Below are 20515 nucleotides of genomic sequence, written 5' to 3'. Positions count from 1 at the left end.
TTAATCTCTGTCCTCCTCAACCGGCTCACTGGCTCGGCCTTAACTCAAAACTCCTGTCAGTGCTGCAAGTCTTCCTCTGTTGTCTGTCTGTTTGTTTAACTTTAATTCATCCAAGCAAGTCAGCAAAAAAAAAAAAAAAAAAGCAACTTCAAATTACACCACTTTATTACAGAAAACAGCTTTGAAGCCTTGAAGCCTTGACATTTCAGCCAGATGGAGAGATAATGGAATGTTAAAAAACAAAAAAACAGCTGAGTTTAACACAACGACAAAAGTAAAAAGTCAAATTTTGAAACTGAAATATTTTCATACAGATAACAACAAATGAAAAGTAAATTTTGAATTATTGGAATGCAGATCTGTAACATTGAACCAGATATTTCAGGTTAATTTGATCAAATTTATTTCAAGTGAGGATTTAAAAAAAAGCCTTTTCTGTAAATGTGCTTTAAACATTTGTTTAATTTTTACATCATAACAAATGTGACATATTCTGAGTGCAGTAACCTATGAGAAAGTAAATGGCAGAAAATGCAAAATGTTGTTTTATCAAGAACACCAGCACTTGTATGTTAATATGTGCAAACGCAGAAGCAGTTCAACAATTTAAAAGAATTAAAAGATTAATATATGGTAATACTCAGCCATGGCTGCTTATTTGAGTCATATATATCATATAAAAAAACACCATATGGACATTTTGATAATGTTAATACTAGATTTTTAGTTGAAGAGACCCCCCCAAGGTAGCTGTCTGGAGAAGTTGGGGATCTGATCAAATATATCTTTCAGAAGATGGGAACTTTGGCAAAGGAAGGAGAAGAGACAATAACTGTTGACGACAGGAGGATGTCAAAGTGCCAAAATACCCCCAGGAATAGGCTGCCGTGATTAATATCTCATTCGGTGAATCTGAGGTTCCAACACAAGTGGAACTAATGTACTCATGGAAAAAATGCAGGTTATCTCTGTCCTGGAGACGAGGGGATTAGAGTTGCCAATAAAGAGAAAATCCTTTGCTCAAAGTCCAATCAAAAGTCGTATTTCTTGCTCGAGAAAGTGATTTCGCTGACACTCAGCGTGGAGAAAATGGTTCATTCATTCTCATACACCCAGGAGCAGCTACCAGAAGAGACTTCGGAATTCATACTTATCGATATTACATTAACCAAGGCTGAAATATCAACGTGTGATGCGACAGGGAATGCGCCTAGTAATTAACCCACGTGCTCGTTCAGCTTTACAGGTTTCAGGGTCTTTCAACACATAGGTTTGGGTTTTTTTGACCCACAACTTTTGTCTTTCAATTTCTTTCAACTACACAGCAGGATGTTGTCAGTGGATCATTCCCTGACCTGAACAGCTCCAAATGGCAGACCAAATATTACCTCAGAACTTGATGGAGACTGAAATAGAACCAAAGGAGGAGTGTAGTATATACAGTTTGCTAATGGATTCATTAGATCAAGATTTTAAGTTTATAATATAGGTTGTTGCATAACAGTCATTGGATGACTGGGGGTAACTGGGGCATGTGCTCCTCCTCTTTCAGGAAGTGGCCGCAGCGTGGAGGGGGGGGGGGGTTAACACAAAAAACATCTACTCTTGACTGACAACCTTTTGCATGGTTTCCCTCCTGTTTTTGTCTGAACACCGAGCCAGTTCATGAGAGCACGCAGTTTTGGAATAGCATGATCCAATTTCTTAACCATTTTTCCTCTTCGGCTGGTCAACATGAAAGGATCCCCGCACCAAAACCGCAAATGAGGTCATATTTTCACGTGACTGTAACAATAAACTCCATTCTTCTTCGCAGCTTCGTCGTTTCCCGAGGTCAAACTAAGAATAACTGCCTCTTTTACCTCGGTAAAGTGTGAGGTAGAGGTCAAGTGTCTTTTGAAGGAGCTAAAGTGATACTTCCTTTTCTGACACGCTGTTATCTGAGTCGCCAATGTGTCGGCAAGAGTGGAAAAAAATGTTTTCATTTCACGGTCATGCAAATATCCTCGCTGTTAGCATGTTTTGACACAATTTTTAAACCGGGATTATCTCACTGCGAGGGAACTCGCATACCTCCATCTGTTGAAGATCTTGACTGGAATTTCTGTCCTTTGGGAATACGCTCCAGTGGATCTATTATGTAAATGGCCAGGAGCATCATAGGTTGAGATTTGATATGGGTAGAGTTTCATAAATCTCACGAGTGGCTTGGAGCCTTGTGACTACAGTGCTGAGAGAGCTTCCCCGATGTCAATTTCATGGATATCATCTGTCTCTCTTTAGTGTGAAATACAGATGTAGGATCTCTTTCCCACATTTGAGATGCAATGTGATCCAGGGATATTCCGTTGCGGGGGTTTGTTTGTTTGCTTGGCCTTTGCCCTTCCTGTGGACAGAAAGTAGTGGACAGTGGCATCGGGCTGCAAGAGTCTCATGGGTGAAAGTAGCACTGAGAGATGAAGCATGAAATCTGTTTAAACATCCAGACAAACACTACCAAAGTGCTCTTTGCATTTGACCCTGCCTAAGGATGCTCAAAGAATATAACGTTATGAAACAATTTCTTCTGTAATTTCTGGATGTTCAGTGTATTTTCTTTGTGAAATTATTTTAAAAACAAACAATTGATAAACAAATATTAAACTAATAATCTAAGACAAGAACTGAAATTGGCTTTTGCAAGTGGGTTGGTCCATTTCCAACAACTATTAGAAAAATGTAATTTTGTACACAAATTTTTCACTCAACAATTGACTTTTTTTGGTCTAGCGCCACCATCAGGTCATAATTTCAATTAGCCATTCATAACCAAATGTTTACAAATCATATGACATTCCATCACCATCAGCTTTATTTTGTGACTCGTGCTTATTAGGATATCTTAGCATGCTCACTAAACTATGATGATGAACATGGTAAACGGTGTACTTTCCCTGGCATCAGCATGTAAGCACTGACGTTAAAACATTAGCAGAATGTCAGTAACTCCAACCACTCGAGCAAACTCTACTTTGCACACAGCATCGACTTATTTGGTCTTGATGGGGAATACAGATCACGTCAGACGCCATTCAGCTGGCAAAAATTGAAATGTAGCGCACGAGGACCACCGTCCGCTCGACGGCAGATCAGAAGCAACGAGGATCTGAAGCACGAGATCGCAGCTGAACAACTATACAACGGTACAATCCTCTCAAACGGTTTATCCTAAACCAACACGTAAATATTTAGAATCCATTACCAGGAATCGAAGGGCCAATGTGTTTCTGGGTTTTTCTTCATTCCCTCAGCTCCTCAAAAATGTAAACTCCATTTGTAGAAACAGAGGTTGAAGCAGCAAACGGTGAATCATTCCAGAAATGTTTTGCAGACAAACTCATCATAATAATAATCCTCTTATATAACGACTAAAGCGTTGTTTGGGGCTGATTTTTGGAAGGTGACACAATGAATCTTCAACAATCAGTAATCAGCTGGACATCCATGCTTTTGACAAAGATACTGCAAAAAGGTACAAATACATACTTATGATATGATTAGTTTTTCGTCCAAAATCTTATCAAAAGTCAGAAAACAAACTTCTCTCCCATCTCAAGTGTCAAGAGATGTTTGTTATAGTTTAAACATTAAAATGTTCTGACATAGTGATGATTATTTTTGCCATTTTACTAAAGTAAATTCCCTATTTTCCCAAAAAATAAGAGTAAGTAAAGAGTATGCTAAATGTACATAAAACGTTATGGAACACGAACTAAGGACTGACGATCTCTCGAGGTATGAACAGATGGCATTTGGCACATCATATCTGATCTTGGCCCAAGATCTTTGGGGGGTGAGTTTGATTGTTTAGATCGAAAGAGGCAGACTTAGAAAAGCTGATTTTGTTTGTTTACTGACTGAAGTGACCACCAGCCTGCAGGGAGCTGCTGGGAAGAGACTCAGTGAAATACAAGAACCAAAAAATATGCTGCGATTTTCTTTTTTTGGTGGGAGGATCGCATGTTAACCGAAGGAGGTTATGTAAAACAACTGAGACTTTTGCTTTGATCTGAGTAATGATGTTAGATTAGGGCAAGGTGTCTGATGGAACAGCTTGTACATATAAACAATGAGGAAACATTGTTATTTATATCAAAAAAAAGAGGGAAAAAATGAAAACAATGAAAGAAAAGCTCAGTGAGGTCAAATCTCTCTCAGATGCCTTGTAGAGACATGTTATGAGCTCCGTTTGGCTGTCTGCTGAAAGTCTTCTGCAAAACAGTTTTCCAATTTCTGGCCTCTCGGTGAGAACGTGTCAACATTTCCGACGTCTTCTCCACTAATATCAGTCCGTGTCAAAGTGCGGTCTTGTCAACCTTTTTAAGTGATGAGCTCTATGATTAAATTTCAGCCTCTCGCGCACATTAAAGGGATGAACGCGCTGCCGTAGTGTCAGTGTAGCTCAATCCATCAATATCAGTTTCACGAATCACGTCGCAGATGATAGTTGTGAACTCCATTGCAGCGTTGGTAACCCCGGGCGAAGCAGGAGGGAATCATTAAAATAAATCCCCTTTAAAAGAAAAACAACATACTCCACACGCTCTCTGCTAATTTTTTTTAAGCCTGTTGCATCAAACGAGTGTCACCACATTTAGGATTTGCCAGTGGTTTTGAAAGCTGCTCTGTTGTGAATGAAAGCGAAGGAAAACAACTCTGGCATCAGGTCCGGCAGATATTGATGGTCAGTTACCTACGAGGCGTGTTTTTGGTTGGCTTTTTAAGGTCTTCAAAATGTTTTCTCCACTTTGTTTAATATTTTCCTAACTCATTTGTCTGGATGTCACTGGTGGACATGTCCATAAGTGGCCCGTCATATTATATCTAAGGAAAACATCCCGTTCTAATTTTAGTGAACCACCTTTCATCACGACCACGCTGGTAAGTGGATTTACTGTTTATCTTCCTATACGTGCTGACATGTGAGTAGACCTGCGCTTTGTAAGAATGTGTCTGTGATGTATTGCTGTTTAAAAAGCAACAAAGGCCTTTTCAACTTATTAAGCCAAATGAAAACATGTAGTTGTGTTTTGTAATCCATCTAAAACATGACCTTTCCTTGAAGTGAATTATCTTTATTACATTACATCATCCGCAAAAGTTGCAACAAATAGTTTGATTAAAAGGAAGAAAATCCACATGCATTTACACATCACGCTGAATACAGTCACATGCACTTGAAAAACCCAAGACGTGAGAGAACAGATCAGTTCAATAAATAACATTTTCCCATTAAATAAACTGTCATTTCCTCTGTGCACACCAGTGTGTTCCTATCGCTCTTTCAGTTTATAAACATAACAACAGCCCGTGACTAATTCTCGTTTCCTCTGGTAACAGGCGGAAAAAGAATTGATGAGAAAAACCTAAAATTCAATCAAGGCAATTTTTGTTCAGAGCAGCTTTTGCGTTGTTGAAAGATGTATTCAGATGTTTTACTTTAGTAAAAGTACCAACATCCCCACAAGGAACTTTACTTTAATCATCGACAGTAAAATCAAACCGTCGACCTTCCAGTCGATGGACAACCCGCTCTACTTTGATCTACAGCTGCCCTAGAGTATATGGAAGATGAAGATGAAGATAGATACCACTCCAATGTCTCTGAGCTAAATATGAATCAAAACAGCTGATGGTTAGCATAGCTTAGCATGAAGACAGGGGTAGGCAACTAATTCCATCCGGGTTCTAACCAGGGGGTAACAATCCACATACCAGCTCACCATCACGAACAGCAATGAAATATAATTGAATAATAATTAAAAAAGAAAAGAAAATACTAATGATAAGCGCACCTTTAAAATTTTTGCAAAGCGTTTGACAGACAAAGCAGACACAGGATTATACTAATATAACATAAGGAATAAAACAATCCAGAATATGTAATAAAGTGCTCATATCAAACATCATATTTCCTTAATTACTGAGATATTTTTTGCTAACTGAGACAGAGGATGAACTTTTTTTTAATAAAAAAAACAGGCTCAGTGAAGTGAAGACTAGTGGTGCAGGGTGTAATGCAGACCATGTGTAACAGGCTTTTGAGATTTCACTAAAGATTAACCACAGACTCCCAAAATGTGAGCTGTAAATTCAATTTTCTTGTTAAAATTTAATCAGTCCAGAAGATTCAACAGGCTGCCACACTTCCCTGGGGAGTTTATTTTAATTTTAAATTAAATTAAAATGTTGGACTAACTGCAATACACTGCATGTACACTCTGATTAATGACAGAACATTTCATGTATACTTGCAAACCAACCCACCACACTGCACATACAATAATTGTATAATATTATATTATATTTCTGTGCGCTGCTGGCCTTGGTCAATCAACACCCACTCTTTCTATATATGCATGGTGTGATTCGGAGCAAAATAGCTCATGTTTTATGCTAACTGTAGCCCATGCTAGCGACCCAGTGTTAGTGCTCATAAAAACACATTCTGGGAAAGGAATGCATGGAACTGATTTCAAATAAAGGTCATTTTGCGCGTCTTGGTCCTTTCACCACTAATGCAAGGGAACTTGATTTTATACCCACTGCCCTGGTTGTGTTCTGTTTGTTTGTTAACTGATTTCAGTCTTTGTTTTAACTGCCAGGTTTGCCCCAAACCGAGTAACAGAGAGAGCAACAAAGGGATTTCTAATGCTCCTCTGACTCCAAACAGCAGCAGCATGAAGTCATGTGTGAGAACCCTAAAAGTGACCAACCACCAATCATTAAACTAACAAAGAAAAGAAGAAGAAAAAAATCACATTTCTGGGACTAGTGTCTTGCTTGACAAATAATTACGGATATCTCAGAAGGAGACATAGGTCAGAGGCCCTCTCTGACCTATGAAACACAAGTCGTCAGCAATCTGAGCCAAGAAAAACGGAAAGTCCAAATTATAATAAGCTGTTGGTGGTGTTGCTTTTCAAGTTTAGTAGAAAACTACAACTCACAGATGAAGCATCACCGTGTATGCAATGAATAAGATCATCCTCTTAAACAAGACTGTCGAACATTTGAAATAAGAAATAAGAAATTCCTCCTTTTACAAATGGAAAGTTGTATTTATTTGCATTAACAGCACCATTACTCATGTTATTACGTACACTTTGCTGATACAGTTTACTTGATCTGGTATGAACAGTAGCTTTAGGTTCCTAAATATTATCTATAGGTATTTAACTTTAACTGCAGTAGATATGTCATCACTTTATCTTTTCTTTTCCTTTTTACCACAACTGTGGCTACTGCTCAACAACAACAGTCACATACAATAGTCTCTCATAGCATATTTATATTCGTCAGTTTTTGATATTAGATCTCCTCAGCGGGCAATAAAAAGAGGTGGTGTGGTCGTATTCACACCACCACACCACCTCTTGGTGTCTGGTTCTAAGCACCTTGCTCAGGGGCACTTTAGCAAATGGTGGAAAAGTAATAACATTTTCTTAAATTCTTAGATTTTCTTCGAGATTAAAGTTCTTTCACGCTACATGTAAGGATAAATAATGTTTTGTAGACCAAGCTTCTAAATCTGCTGATACTTCTCACACAGAGCTGCAGTGGAAAAGGAACATTCTTTTCTTCTTTAACACCCACCGCCTGTGGATTTCTTGAAGAATTTCAATGCAGTCCCCCATCTTGTTTTCATTTTACATGCTCCAAATGCAACCTGTAAACATAATATCTCCTTTCATAAGTACAATAACAGCTATGACTGAGACCAATCTGGCCAAAAAATCCCTCTGTGATACATACTAGTCATTGTGACAGGTGTGAAGAAGTGTGCAACAGCATGAATTAGGTTTTCATTAAGTTTTAGGAATGAATGAGCTGAAGCCAGATGAGAGGGGTAGTAGAGGTGTAGTTTGTATGAACAAATCTGATGGTCAGTACCAATCTGCTTTCTTAATCATGAAAACAAATCAATAAAATAAAATGAATCTGTAGAAACAGAATTTGGTTTATGTATTCATACACACAGTATTGACCACAGCAACTAACATTGTAATTTATAGACAAAATATGACATTTTCATTCATTCTTTATTTGACCTCATTACAAAACAAATGTATTCTCATATTGCAACAGGCACTAGACAAGAGCATGTCAAGTCTTACATTGGATAATTGTTTGCTCATGTTGCTCACATAGAAATGTACATCAATATAAGTCCAGAGTGTTTCCCCTACTTTTTCTTGCAAATATACATCTCCACGGTAAATGTGATTTCACAAGAAATCAAATGACACATTTCTGAACTGGAAGCCTTTTAACCGGTAACTGATTTTAATGTTTCACTGGTGTATAACCATAATCTCTGACTGTTAATCTACATATACCAAATTATCTGAATTAGAATTTCCCGCCACATTCACTTCATTGCCTCATAACATTAGCTTACAATGAACATATAATGTGCTTTTACTCATGGCAAACTGCGAACATACTGTAATTCCACTAGTAGCAACGCAGATGATGTACATTAGCACACCAGCACAATTTCTGTGTAATATAAAACAGGAATATATGTGGTAAGAATATCTTGTTTCACACAGATGCATTGACATGAAACAGACGAATGTCACAGTGATGTCTCTTCGGTACAGAGACTGGCATGTACATAGACAGAGAAAGGATCCCGTGTTATGATTCTGACCACACATGAGCTCGCCTGACACTGATGAACTGACGATGGTGCACATTGAGGTGCGCATGAATCAGTGTTTTTTACAAATCAAGTGGCCGTGTTGTGACAGTCGTGCGACTCGGTGATGTAAACGCGGAGGCATCCCACTGTGGGAATGTCTGAGCACGAAGGTCACTGCAATAGAAGGATAACAAACGGGTGTGTTGGTACAGCTGCCCCGTGGTCTCCGTGCACTCACACAGGTATAAACCAGCAGTCACTCTCCCGCTCCTAACCTGAAGCATGTGTGTGGTGGTGGAGAGGTCAGAAATCACATGCAAACCTAAATCATATTAGTGTGACGAACGCAAGGTTTGTGTGAACGCAGCCAACCAAAACAAACACCCTCTCTGTAACACAGGACGTGACATGTTTAAGTGTCGTTGTCTTTTTACTGGTGGTTTGTTTTTGTGTTGTTTTCTTTACATTTTAGATTATGACAATGATAAAAACAAACTTGCTGCAATTGACTCAAGTTTAGAGTCTGATTTCTACAAGACCTGCAACTAAAATGTTAATTGAGAGCATCATCTTACATCACCCTCAATAATCAATATCAACATTGATGAGCTTAATACTGTGTATGCGGCAGAAGATTTAGGCCAAGGACTGACATCTGAATGTAATATAGCCATAATTCATGTTATTAGTTACATGCATGTCTTTCCTGATGTTTTCAGTGTTTTTTAGTTTGTTTCTAAATGAATCTTTACTTCAGCAGAATGGATTTAATGTACTGCACCAAATGTGACTATTCCCCAGACAATTCCTGTCTCGCTCAGCATCTCTTTGAAGCACAGCGGTGTTTGTCCCGTTTGTCCCGTTATTGGTTGCAACAATCTTTAATTATTTCCCTTTGTAGGACTTTGTAGGTTTTATGTTGAAGCAATGAAACTGTGAATTGTGAGAGCCAAAGAAAGGACACAAGCCCTGTTGGGACCCAGTGCGACTTCAGTAATGAAGCTTGTTAAACTTGGCATTTTAGTGTTGCTGAACTACTTACAAAGTGTTGAAAAAAAGATAACTGTCTGCACTTCTGTGACTTTAGAGCTAAAATAAAAAGATGAACTTCTCTTATTAGATCTTGTGTACAACTATATTTGGCTGAGTGAGAAAATAATGATCATGTTGCTTTAAAACCAACTGTTCCAACAGCGAACCCAGCATGTGGGCACGATTAAAAGAAACACCAAAGGAAGCCAACTCCACAGAGAATCCATGTGAGACAGCAATGCATTGTGTACCACTGTAGCCTCTGGCATTATTCGAAGAGGATAGCTCACTACTCACAGCATCTGCGACATCTGCAGCCGAACTCAGTTTATGGAAAAATCAATGGCATGTATCCAAATAGAGGGTTTTCATGAAACTCTGCTGCCTTTTGGTGGTGTGACTTTGTAAAAGTGTGCCCTGTCAGCGAGCTCACAATTCTGTTGTATAATTTACCGTTACAATAATTCCTTTACCTGGAGACATTCAATGGAAAAAGGGGCCATGAGAACATGTGACACTGAAGATTTCCCTCAAATGCTCTGAAAGTTTACAAAATATTGTAATTAGTTTCCTGTGCTGTCCACGCTTTATTTAGAGCCATGTTGACGTAGTATATCATCATCATACAGTAGGTACAGAGGATAATGTAAAGTTGACTTAAATTCAAATAAAAAATGCTTCATCTCATTGAGCGTCTCATTTGATCATAGTCAGTTGTCTGGCAATATACTGTAAACAAGCAACCCAACAATTGTCACCACATTTTAAGTCAAATGCTGCTGTAGCTATATATATATAAATATATATATATAATATATATCAAAGGGGGGAAAGAGAAAGGGTATACTGTATAAAGTCCAACAGAGACTGCACCACAGATCCATTAAATTGTGCCAGATGGGGCTGATCCAGGATGCGTTGGAGGTGCAGAGAGGCACAGAGCGCTGCGCTCCACCGTGAAATATGGGAATTTTCTATCACACAACCAATATGGAGAAGGGGTTTACTGTGCATGGAGCATAGCCTTGGGCGGCCAGAACCCAAAAAACTGCAACAGAGCCTGTAATGTGATGAATCTCCCTATAAAAGTGAATCAGATTGAAACAAAATGTTAGGTATTGGTTTCCATTTTTGGACTAAGACATCAAGAGAGTGCTCGTTCAACTTTTATTGGCAAAAACAGTCTTGAATTAAATAATAGTTATGTAAAGACATGGACACCATGGAGTTATGTTACACAAAATTAAAATAAGTACCAGTTTAAATACTGAGGCTGATTTGTAAAACCAAAATAATTAAGAGGAATTCAAGTGGGGTAGGAAACTGAAAACCTCTTACAGCCACCTCAGGCCTTCAGAGGCTCAGAATCCTAAAGTGTTCAGTATATTATTTTTCTTAAGACGTGTATCACCATTATTTTTTTAATTATCAACTGACGACCACCTTTAATTGATGAAATACTTTTTTGTCAGGTAGAATTTGGTTTACATTTTTAAAATATCTGTAACGGTTCATTCTCGCCCAAGTCAGGTCATTGTTGTGATCTAAAATTCTAAATAGAGTCATTACTAAATTATGTAAACTATGTTGTCCTTTTTGGCTGGCTAACTTGAGTTATTAATTCATTTAACAACAAAATATGGAGGAATACGTCAGCTTTGAATAACTACGGATTGTTCATCCATTAGAAATAATTTCTGTCAGATCACTGTTACTAGTAATCACACAGCCTATACTTCTGCAAGTGTTGCATTAGCTCCCATTTAAAAAAGGTCATTATGGCAGAGGCATATTTGAGGCAATACTTACCTTCTACCGAATACCAAACCCTAATGCGAGAGGAGCCAGGAGCCAAAACAAATAATACTGTTAGAATAATTTCTCCTTGTTCTTCTCATTTTGAATCGTCTCATTGCATTTCATCCTGTGCGGGAACTCATTATTGTTTTATAAATGTCCAAATGTTTGTTCAGAAGGTTATGTGGTGGTTCCACAACTTAAACAATCTCTGCACTAAGTTTACACAACATGTCATAACCAGTATTCATAACCATACTGTTAACTCATCCATTACAGCTTTTTGGCAAAGCCTTCGGGTCCCTGTCCAGCTGATGATGCGTAATACAACATGATGGGGTTGTTGTGCATATAATGTGTTGTTTAGAAAAATTTTAATTGTGGGGTCATATAGGAAATATTCACACAAATTTATGTCTGCTTTAGGGCTTTACAGTCATCGTAGTTTGATATATCAATGCAGGTGCTTCATGCATTATGTGAAGACGTCTGTGTATTTTCTTACTTATCTTCTTGATAATCCCAAATAATCACACAAAAGTTTAGGTTATTTCACACAAGAGATTTCTGTATTTGCATCTTTTATCTGAGCTCAGCCAGAAAACGTTCTCAATATAATATATTAGAGTATCTAATAGAGTGTAAACTCTTATGAGTGTAAACTGTATTAAAGTGTTTATTAGCATGTGAACAGATAATAAATAAAATAGTTTTACTTTTTGATTGTCCCTTAAAACCCAGTGGATTCTATCTATTCTTATTATATTCAACATGATTTATTTATTTTAACATAAGCGTATTAACACAAGTTGGGATAAGTACTTAAATGTATAAAAATAAATATTTGACCGATCGCATATTTGTCCGGAGGCCTCCTGACTCCAGGAACCCAGGAAACAGCAGGTCATATACAACACATTATGTGCCATGTGACAAGAATAAAACATGTATGTGACTTTCATTTTGGGGGAACGGCGACCCATTTGTCTGCCAACACGTCTGGTCAGATTGTATCAGGCTATTCAGCTGAACAAATGACTGATGATGTAACACCTGCAACTGTTCAACTGAACGTGTCAAATAATTCGTATTAACAAAGGGTTTCACACGGAACATGTGATGTTCACATGATCATGTTATGGTCGAGCGCGATCAATCACTCTGCTCAACATGAAGCAAAACACACCTTCTTTGTGGCTGCAGAAAGCAATTTTGAGAATTGAATTTGGCCCAAGGGAGTTTGATATTTTCACAGATGTTTGATATGGTTCTGTTTGGACACAAATATTGAAATCAGTCATGCCAGCCTGTTTTTCTTGGCTTTGTTTTAATTTAAAACTGTGTCTTACCGTCCTGGCACATTTAAATTATGATTTTTACTCCACCTGCAAAGTTTGAATATAGAGTACCAGCACATGGCATCAGTCAACCAAGCTTTCGCTCCAGCGTTTTCCATATTTGGTGACTTTTCTTTTGACTCATCAAATTATAAGATGGCATCACCAAAATGTTGTTTCAGAGGCATTTTCACAAAACACAAACACGATGCACAAACACAAAGTCATAAACTAAAGTCAATGTATGGACAGGGAGGGAGAGAGAGAGAGTAGAGAGAGAGAGAGAGAGAGAGAGAGAGAGAGAGTTTCCTTCAGAAGATGAGGGGAGGGGGTTACTTACATACAGAGCTTCAACCACCAAGACATCAAAGTGGACACAGTGATGAGGACTGCGATGCTCCAACGTCACAAACCAACTCTGCTGAGATTCGCTTTAAAGGTAAGCTTCGTTTGGACAAATCTCCTGATATGATTATGTGCTCATGACATGTTTAACAGCTCAAAGGTTTCAAATGAATACAATTAAAGTGATGATATTTCGTTTCTCCACAGACGTGAGCGCCGACTTTTGGATTCCGCTGTAATTCAAAAATAGACAAACAATTCACAAAAGATAACTTTGACGGAGTGAGTTGGCAGATTCATTGCACAGGACAGACGCGACTCACACATTGGGTATATCAGTCCTGAATCTGAGTCGGTGATGTGACTGCTGGCTGCGCCAAAGTGGCGCTTTTACGCACGATGGAGGACATTTTACGCGAGCGGGATGGTTGGGCGCAGAATGTTTCGTGGGACATCTCGAGTCGCGGGAACGAAAGCCATCTGGGAAACACCACAGTGAATCCCTTAAAACGAAATGAAGAAGTGGCCAAAGTGGAAGTGACCGTCTTGGTCCTGGTGCTGCTGCTCGCGCTGACCGGCAACCTGTGCGTCCTGTGGGCTATCCACACCAGCAAGCACGGCCAGCCTCGGATGTACTACTTCATGAAGCACCTGAGCATCGCCGACCTCGTCGTCGCGGTCTTCCAGGTCTTGCCGCAGCTCATCTGGGACATCACGTTTCGCTTCTACGGCTCGGATTTGCTGTGCAGGCTGGTGAAATACCTCCAGGTCGTGGGCATGTTTGGGTCCACCTACATGCTGGTCCTGATGTCCGTCGACAGGTGCGTCGCCATCTGCCAACCCCTTCGCTCCTTGCACAAGGGAAAGGACCGCTTCTGCGTGATCGCCTCTTGGATGCTCAGCCTGATATTCAGCACTCCTCAAGCGTACATATTCTCCCTGAGGGAGGTCGGCAACGGCGTGTATGACTGCTGGGGCGACTTCGTACAACCGTGGGGCGCCAAAGCGTACATCACATGGATGAGTCTCAGCATTTACATCCTGCCGGTGGGGATTTTGAGCGTCTGCTACGGTTTGATATGCTTCAAAATTTGGCAGAATTTCAATTTGAAAACCAGGAGGGGGGGCCACTTCCTGGCTCTGGCCCCGAAGGCCTCCAAAGGCGCCCAGCATCCCCTCTCTCGCGTGAGCAGCGTGAAGCTCATCTCAAAAGCAAAGATCCGCACAGTGAAGATGACCTTTGTGGTGGTCCTTGCCTACATCGTGTGCTGGACTCCCTTCTTCTTCGTCCAGATGTGGTCCGCGTGGGATCCTGCTGCACCAAGAGAAGGTAAAGGCGCCCAGCTCCTGTTCTTTCTTCACCAGTGCACAGCTGGTGGAGTTTAGTTCATAATCCTGATATTGAGCTTTTGTGCATTCACCAACAGCAGCCTCTTACCTGGCTAAAACACACCATTGGATTTTAAAAAAATGTGAATCAATTTGTGAATGTGTTTCCCCTATTTTATAGTGTACCAAGTGCTTGGGTCACAATAAGTTGAGCATCATCTTCATCTACGATTTATGCTGGTGAATCTGATGATGTAAAACAATATTTAAGCACCAAGTGTCTCATGTAATTCCTCCACCATACGATATACCAGGGAGTGCATTCGAATTACAATTGCACAACTTTCCAAACAACACAATGCTGTTTTACAGCAGACTTCTGCAAAGTTAACACAGATAAATGTCATTTTCCGTGGTTATCGGTTCAGAGAGAGTCCCTAGAGCCACTGGCAGAGTAAATGTGCCACAACATCAAAGAGTTTCTGTCTCTGTTCCCAGTGGTGATTTACACAATTTCCATTTAACTGCATAGTTGTTGTTTTTTTTTCGGATACACCGCTCACATCTTTTTAAGTTCACCATCAAAGGGAACAGGGGCAGCATAGCAGATACGCTCCAAACCTCTTGCTATAAGTGCTATTATCTAAGCGTGAGTGTTCATTCAGAGCATTCACAAGAGTTTAAATAGCCTCTGTCTTAAATAGGCTACATTTAACCAATTTAATCATCTTCCTGGTTTGGTCTTTCCTTTCCAGCAGTTTTGCCCAAAACCAAGAATGCACATACACTATTGACTTCAAAGTGTATGTTATAATGGGGGCCCCCATACAGTTTACAGGGATGGACTCCATTATTACCCCATTTCAATCAGGAGAGACAAGTGGAATGGCGACTAATTATTTATTACAGATTTAACATAATGATTTGTGATGACAAAGTCTTGATAGAGTCTTTGGCACTTAGACTGACCCGATGGGAGGGGGGGGGGGGGGGGGGGGGGGGGGGGGGGGGGCGTGCACCTCGGGAAGTTGCACGCTAGCTTTAGCAGGGGAAACAAATTATGCGCATGTCACCTCCCGGGCTCCTTAGACAACACACACCGATTAATCAATCATAAGGATTTGTACTTAGTACTTTACTAAATTGCACATCAAACTTTTAAGTGAGGAAATTATAAGAGCAATTAACTGAGCTGGTCATGGTTGGTATACATTAAAAATACATTAAAAATATGATGATACATTATGTTTGCACATATGCAAACATAATGTATCATCATATTTTTATCATTTGGAGCAGTTCTCTCTCATCCCTAAATGTCAGTCATATCAGTGCAACCTGCACTGGATCCACTGATAATGAAGCAGAGTCTCACTCCTTGCACTCATGCAGTGTTTGTTTACAGTTTCGCCTTCAGAATAATCTTGCATAAAGTGTGGCAGTGAGATTTTGATTTTCAGCATTGCTTCTTTTCAATTTTTGCAACTTCAGTCTCTACAGATGAATGTACAGCATGATATGAGAGTCCTATACCAGCTGCATAACCCTTTTTTTGGCTCATTTGGTTGACACCTCGCACCGCACACCTCCCACTCTAAAGCAGAGGACTACAGGGAGCCAGAACACCATGAACAGAACAGATCAGCATTTTGACCTGTGAGGCGAAGAAGACAACGTGCACTCAATCTCTCTCACCTCACCAAAGATAGAGGGGGTGGGGGGGGGGGGGGGGGGGGGGGGGGGGGGGAGCTTGGAAGTCTTCTAGTTTCCACCATTCACACATGGCGTGCTTCTTCAATGTGAAGTTCCAGCAATTGAAAATGTAATCAAATTCATCAATGAGAAACTATTTTTCCACTCAGGACAGCCTCTTCTATCTGCAGCCGTTTATCATATTTGTGTCAAGCTGCTATTCAAGCTACTTAAAATCCTATTTGTGCGCCATCCATCAACTGTCGGTACGTTCCTATGAAATTCCAAATGTTTGTGGGGTTGTATCAATAGTATATTTCTCTAGAAATTCCGTGCAGCTGCCTTGAAAAGGCACTGATTTATACAAAATGTAATGGATTGTCCAACCTTCGATTGACACAATCTGCCATCTGTACACCCTTTACAGTCTGCAGGTCAGCAACAGTGTTTTTTTAAAGGATAAGACTGACAAAGGTATATGCTTTTTTACATTTCTCAATAAATCAAATAACAACGCACAAACCAATAAGCCCACTGATTCTCCTAAAGAGTGCAATCTTTCACTCACTTCTTTCAATGTATTTGGGTTAGCTGCAGACGAACCTTGGAGTTTGGTAACATTAAGAAAACTGTAAAATGTCATCAGACTCCTTTAAGAAGCTTCTTTTTTTCCCATCTTGGATTCATTTAACTTAATCCCACCCACTCAATCAACGTGTTAACATCTGCTCTGTGTTCTTCTCCGTCCCTTTCCGTAGACATGGCCTTTATAATTGCCATGTTGCTGGCCAGTCTCAACAGCTGTTGCAACCCCTGGATCTACATGTTCTTTGCCGGTCACCTGTTCCACGACCTGACGCGGTGCTTCTTCTGCTGCGGTCGACAGCACTTGACGGACTCCTCGTGCGGCTGCGATCAACACTGCAGGCACAAGAGAAAAAACGGCTCCGCTCACGTCTTCAAGGCCACCAGCAGCCAGCGGAGCCTCACGCACACGTCCAGCAACGGGGGGGCGGCACACTGAAAAGCCAGCTGACTGTCATCCGAGAGGCCAAAATGTAGTCAAGCGTGCAATTCCCACTGTGAGGCATTTGATTATCTGCAGCAGTGCTCTGGCGGCCACTGCAGCGTGTTTGTTTTCAGATGTTTTAAACGGCGACAAATAGACAACATAAACCCGTTTCCAAGCTACATCTGGCGGTAGTTTAAATCTTTGAGGAATGGATGCCATTTGCTTTACAAAAACATCTCCTTTCCTTTTGGACTCTCTTTGCTCCAGAGTCCTGCATACACAGTGTTTCTCTTATGTTGTAGGATTTTTGCATTTCAACATATAGCCGCTGCTTTTCTGTATAAACAACCATGACCATATACTTTTGTCCTTTAGTCTTAAATCTTAAAGGCTCGTTCCAGCAGTTGTTGTCCTGACTTTGACCTTAAAAGACGAGCAATTATCACATTTTGAAAAAGGAGATTGTGTCTTATAGAAAGCAACGCAAAATGTCCTAATTTTGTTGCCCTGTAATGATTGTTTACCCCTTTAAAACAGCAGTAGTTTTTGTACAAGCATTTTATAGCCATGTTATTCTATCCTCTGTGTGATTAAATCAAAAATGATGCATGAATAAAAATTAGTGGTTCCCTCTTGTGGCCACACAGATAGTCTTACTTTTCTACCCGGTGTCACTGGCTTTAGGATACGTATATATAAAGTTTCCGTGTCATGATCGTATAATGTGCATTCTTGTCTCATTAAGTGTGTCTCAAAATGTTCTTTAACTTTAGCTAAAAATCTCAAAGGAAACATTGTGCTTCATAGTAACATCCACAGGGTGCTGTTTTAAGGTGAGGGAGGGGGCACACATTCATACGTAGGCTACAGTTTCGATCAGTGTCACAAAATGTAGATGTAAAACCATTCATATCAGTGTCACGCCGCTGTACATGTAAAACCATTCATATTATGCCTAAAACATTCTTTAAACGTTATTTATTTAAAGTTTGGTTAATTTTGTCAAAGGAATACAAAAAATTAAAGGTTAGACAATTTTCAGATTGAGATTTTAAGACAATTTTAAGATTCAAAAAAGAAAAACAACTATTAGAATTGCATCTTTAGTTTCAGACGTCCTGAAATTGATCTTCATCCCTGAATGAATCAAACTCTCATGTCTCCTTGCGCAAAACTACTCTCACGCCGCTGTACATCTTCCCCATTGCCTCAAAGAGTGGGCCAATGAAGGTGTGTATGGCCAGCGAGTAGAATCGACTCAGACACTGGGTCTCAATGTGACAGCTCTTGATGCAGGGCACAACTGCCCAGATGTGGCAGAAAGACACAAGAGCAAACAGGAGGCCCCAGAGCACTGACAGAGGGATGCCCAAGATGGCCGTCAGGCAGCGATAACAACAGTACTTGGACACAGTGAAGGTGGTGTAGCTGGCTGTCCACACCCGGTCCACACTGTGTATGCCAGCTGGCTCTGCGATCACATCTTCAAAGTTGACCTAAAGCACACGGAGAGAGTTCATTCATCCACTGTGTTTGGTTATGTAGGCTCGAAAGGCTCAGGCAGTGCAGTGCACATACACATGTTATATGATTAGAAACTGCTCTTGAATACAGGACATTGTTTCTGGAAACAGACAAATATTGGGGTGTTATGGATGTTGTTTTTGTGCTTTATGTCCCATTATGTCAGTTATAGAAAGGTGGCGGCAGAAATTACCACAGCAGAGATCTGGAACATTCTGCAGATAAAAATGAGCCGTGTGTTTTTTCTGGATTTAGGTGAAGCGACCATTTACAATCCCCACCAAGGTTGATCTTTAAAGGTACAGTACAAGTTCACCAAGCACTTGTTAACAATGAAGAGACAGCTTGTTTTTTCATCTTATCTTAAAGAAAAGCACTTCGGCAATGTGTTGAAAGTTTAGTAAAATCTTAATAGCTGCACGACTTGTGCGTGACAGGAGCCACAGTCGAATGTTGGGCCAGAATTATCTGGATCACCTTTTCAGCTAGGGACAAAAGAACCGACTCTTGAAGATTTCACTTTGGAAAAATGCAAAACCTATCCAAATTAGAGAATTTCCACTCAGTCCCTTAACAGATGCACAGATAAATAGAGAGTTAGGAACGATTTGTATAGACAAACACACATTGCTGAGGCTTGATTAACCTAAAACTATCACAAATCCACGCAAACCTTTCCATTCAGGCATTTCTGTGATAATAAGGCAAAAAAAAATTGTTAATGAGCACCTTGACCACATCCTCATTGATTTGCTTGGGGTCCCTGTTGATGAGGTCGATCTCCCTAGAGTGGCTGTCCATCCTCATCATCTGCTCCTGGCCGTGGTTACTGTCAGCCATGATCGGGCTCTCTGACTGAGGGGAGCAGGCTGAAGCTGAAGCCCAGATAATGAAGCAAGGGAAGCCACAGTGAGAGGCTGGGTGTGTTGGCTGCAGTCAGAGCCACGGTGGGCAGGGAGTGGCAGTGTGTATTAACTGCAACGCCACTCGGTGTTATTCCGGTGCGGGACTGTCAGCAAGCAGCTGCCAGTGACGACTACCTCAAACTGTCAGAAATACAGAAGGCACTGCTGACATACCACATCAAGTAGACACACACACACACACACACACACACACACACACACACACACACACAATAGTGATGTCCATTCTTTTGTGCAAATGTGACAACTCACACTGTGACTTAAAGCATTTCATGCAGAGGGAAGCAGGCTCATGTTGCATTTCCCACTTCTCTATGAATAGTCTCAACAAATAGTCAGTGTCTTATTCAAGAAGACCTTTCAATATTTCCAATGCATATGAAGGATGGCCATACTCACATAAATGTATAGTATACTTACTTTTTGATAAGTGCATGATTTATGTTACTGTAAGATTAGGTGTGTTACAGTGTTGTCTATAAAAACCTATATACAACCCATGTAATTAAATACACAGGTTGGCAAGAATGTTATTACAGTAAGGTTGAAAGCTGTTGCATGAATATTTATTGAAATTAAAATTAGGTCCCAATAGTTTACTCCTTGACGTAAAAATCGAAACTGCAGATGTAAACATGTAGGAAAATGTAAAACCAAACCAGAATATTGTTACATAAAGATTGTACATAATTTAACACGCTCTGCTGGGATTACTTCTTAGTCGTAGCCTCACATTGATATTAGCAAAAGCCTGGCATGCTTCACATTAAGGGTCACAGGAGATAATTTGAATTTTTACAGTTACAGGTACAGTAACAGAAGTTGTTGACACTAA

General features: G+C 40.1%; 2 protein-coding genes across 3 annotated transcripts; one reads left to right on the top strand and one right to left on the bottom strand.

Moving 5' to 3' along the window:
* Positions 1-12988: 12988 nt before the first annotated feature.
* Positions 12989-17950, top strand: LOC118310067 (isotocin receptor). Of its 2 annotated transcripts, XM_035632834.2 has the most exons (3): positions 12989-13291; positions 13405-14527; positions 16977-17950. In XM_035632834.2, exons 2-3 carry the CDS (start codon positions 13597-13599, stop codon positions 17240-17242), a joined length of 1197 nt encoding a protein of 398 aa, XP_035488727.1. In that variant the 5' UTR covers positions 12989-13291; positions 13405-13596; the 3' UTR covers positions 17243-17950. The 2 variants fall into 2 exon arrangements, with proteins under 2 accessions (XP_035488727.1, XP_047188937.1); XM_047332981.1 differs by lacking the exon at positions 12989-13291 and having other exon boundaries at positions 13345-14527.
* Positions 17951-18261: 311 nt separating this feature from the next.
* Positions 18262-20131, bottom strand: LOC118310096 (caveolin-3-like). Its single transcript, XM_035632900.2, has 2 exons — positions 19484-20131; positions 18262-18726 (listed from the first exon to the last, which is right to left on the bottom strand). Exons 1-2 carry the CDS (start codon positions 19592-19594, stop codon positions 18385-18387), a joined length of 453 nt encoding a protein of 150 aa, XP_035488793.1. The 5' UTR covers positions 19595-20131; the 3' UTR covers positions 18262-18384.
* Between the last annotated feature and the right edge of the window lie 384 nt (positions 20132-20515).

This window comes from Scophthalmus maximus, chromosome 6, assembly GCF_022379125.1.
Source record: "Scophthalmus maximus strain ysfricsl-2021 chromosome 6, ASM2237912v1, whole genome shotgun sequence".
In the NCBI taxonomy this organism is placed as follows: Eukaryota; Metazoa; Chordata; class Actinopteri; order Pleuronectiformes; family Scophthalmidae; genus Scophthalmus; species Scophthalmus maximus.
This window is presented reverse-complemented; position numbering and strand designations above follow the sequence as displayed.

Coding starts and splice junctions, on each gene's coding strand:
- LOC118310067 (XM_035632834.2), top strand. CDS start 13,597: ATGGAGGACATTTTACGCGAGCGGGATGGTTGGGCGCAGAATGTTTCG. Junction 14,528..16,976: donor TCCTGCTGCACCAAGAGAAG/GTAAAGGCGCCC, acceptor CCCTTTCCGTAG/ACATGGCCTTTATAATTGCC.
- LOC118310096 (XM_035632900.2), bottom strand. CDS start 19,594: ATGGCTGACAGTAACCACGGCCAGGAGCAGATGATGAGGATGGACAGC. Junction 18,727..19,483: donor TCAATGAGGATGTGGTCAAG/GTGCTCATTAAC, acceptor CGTGTGCTTTAG/GTCAACTTTGAAGATGTGAT.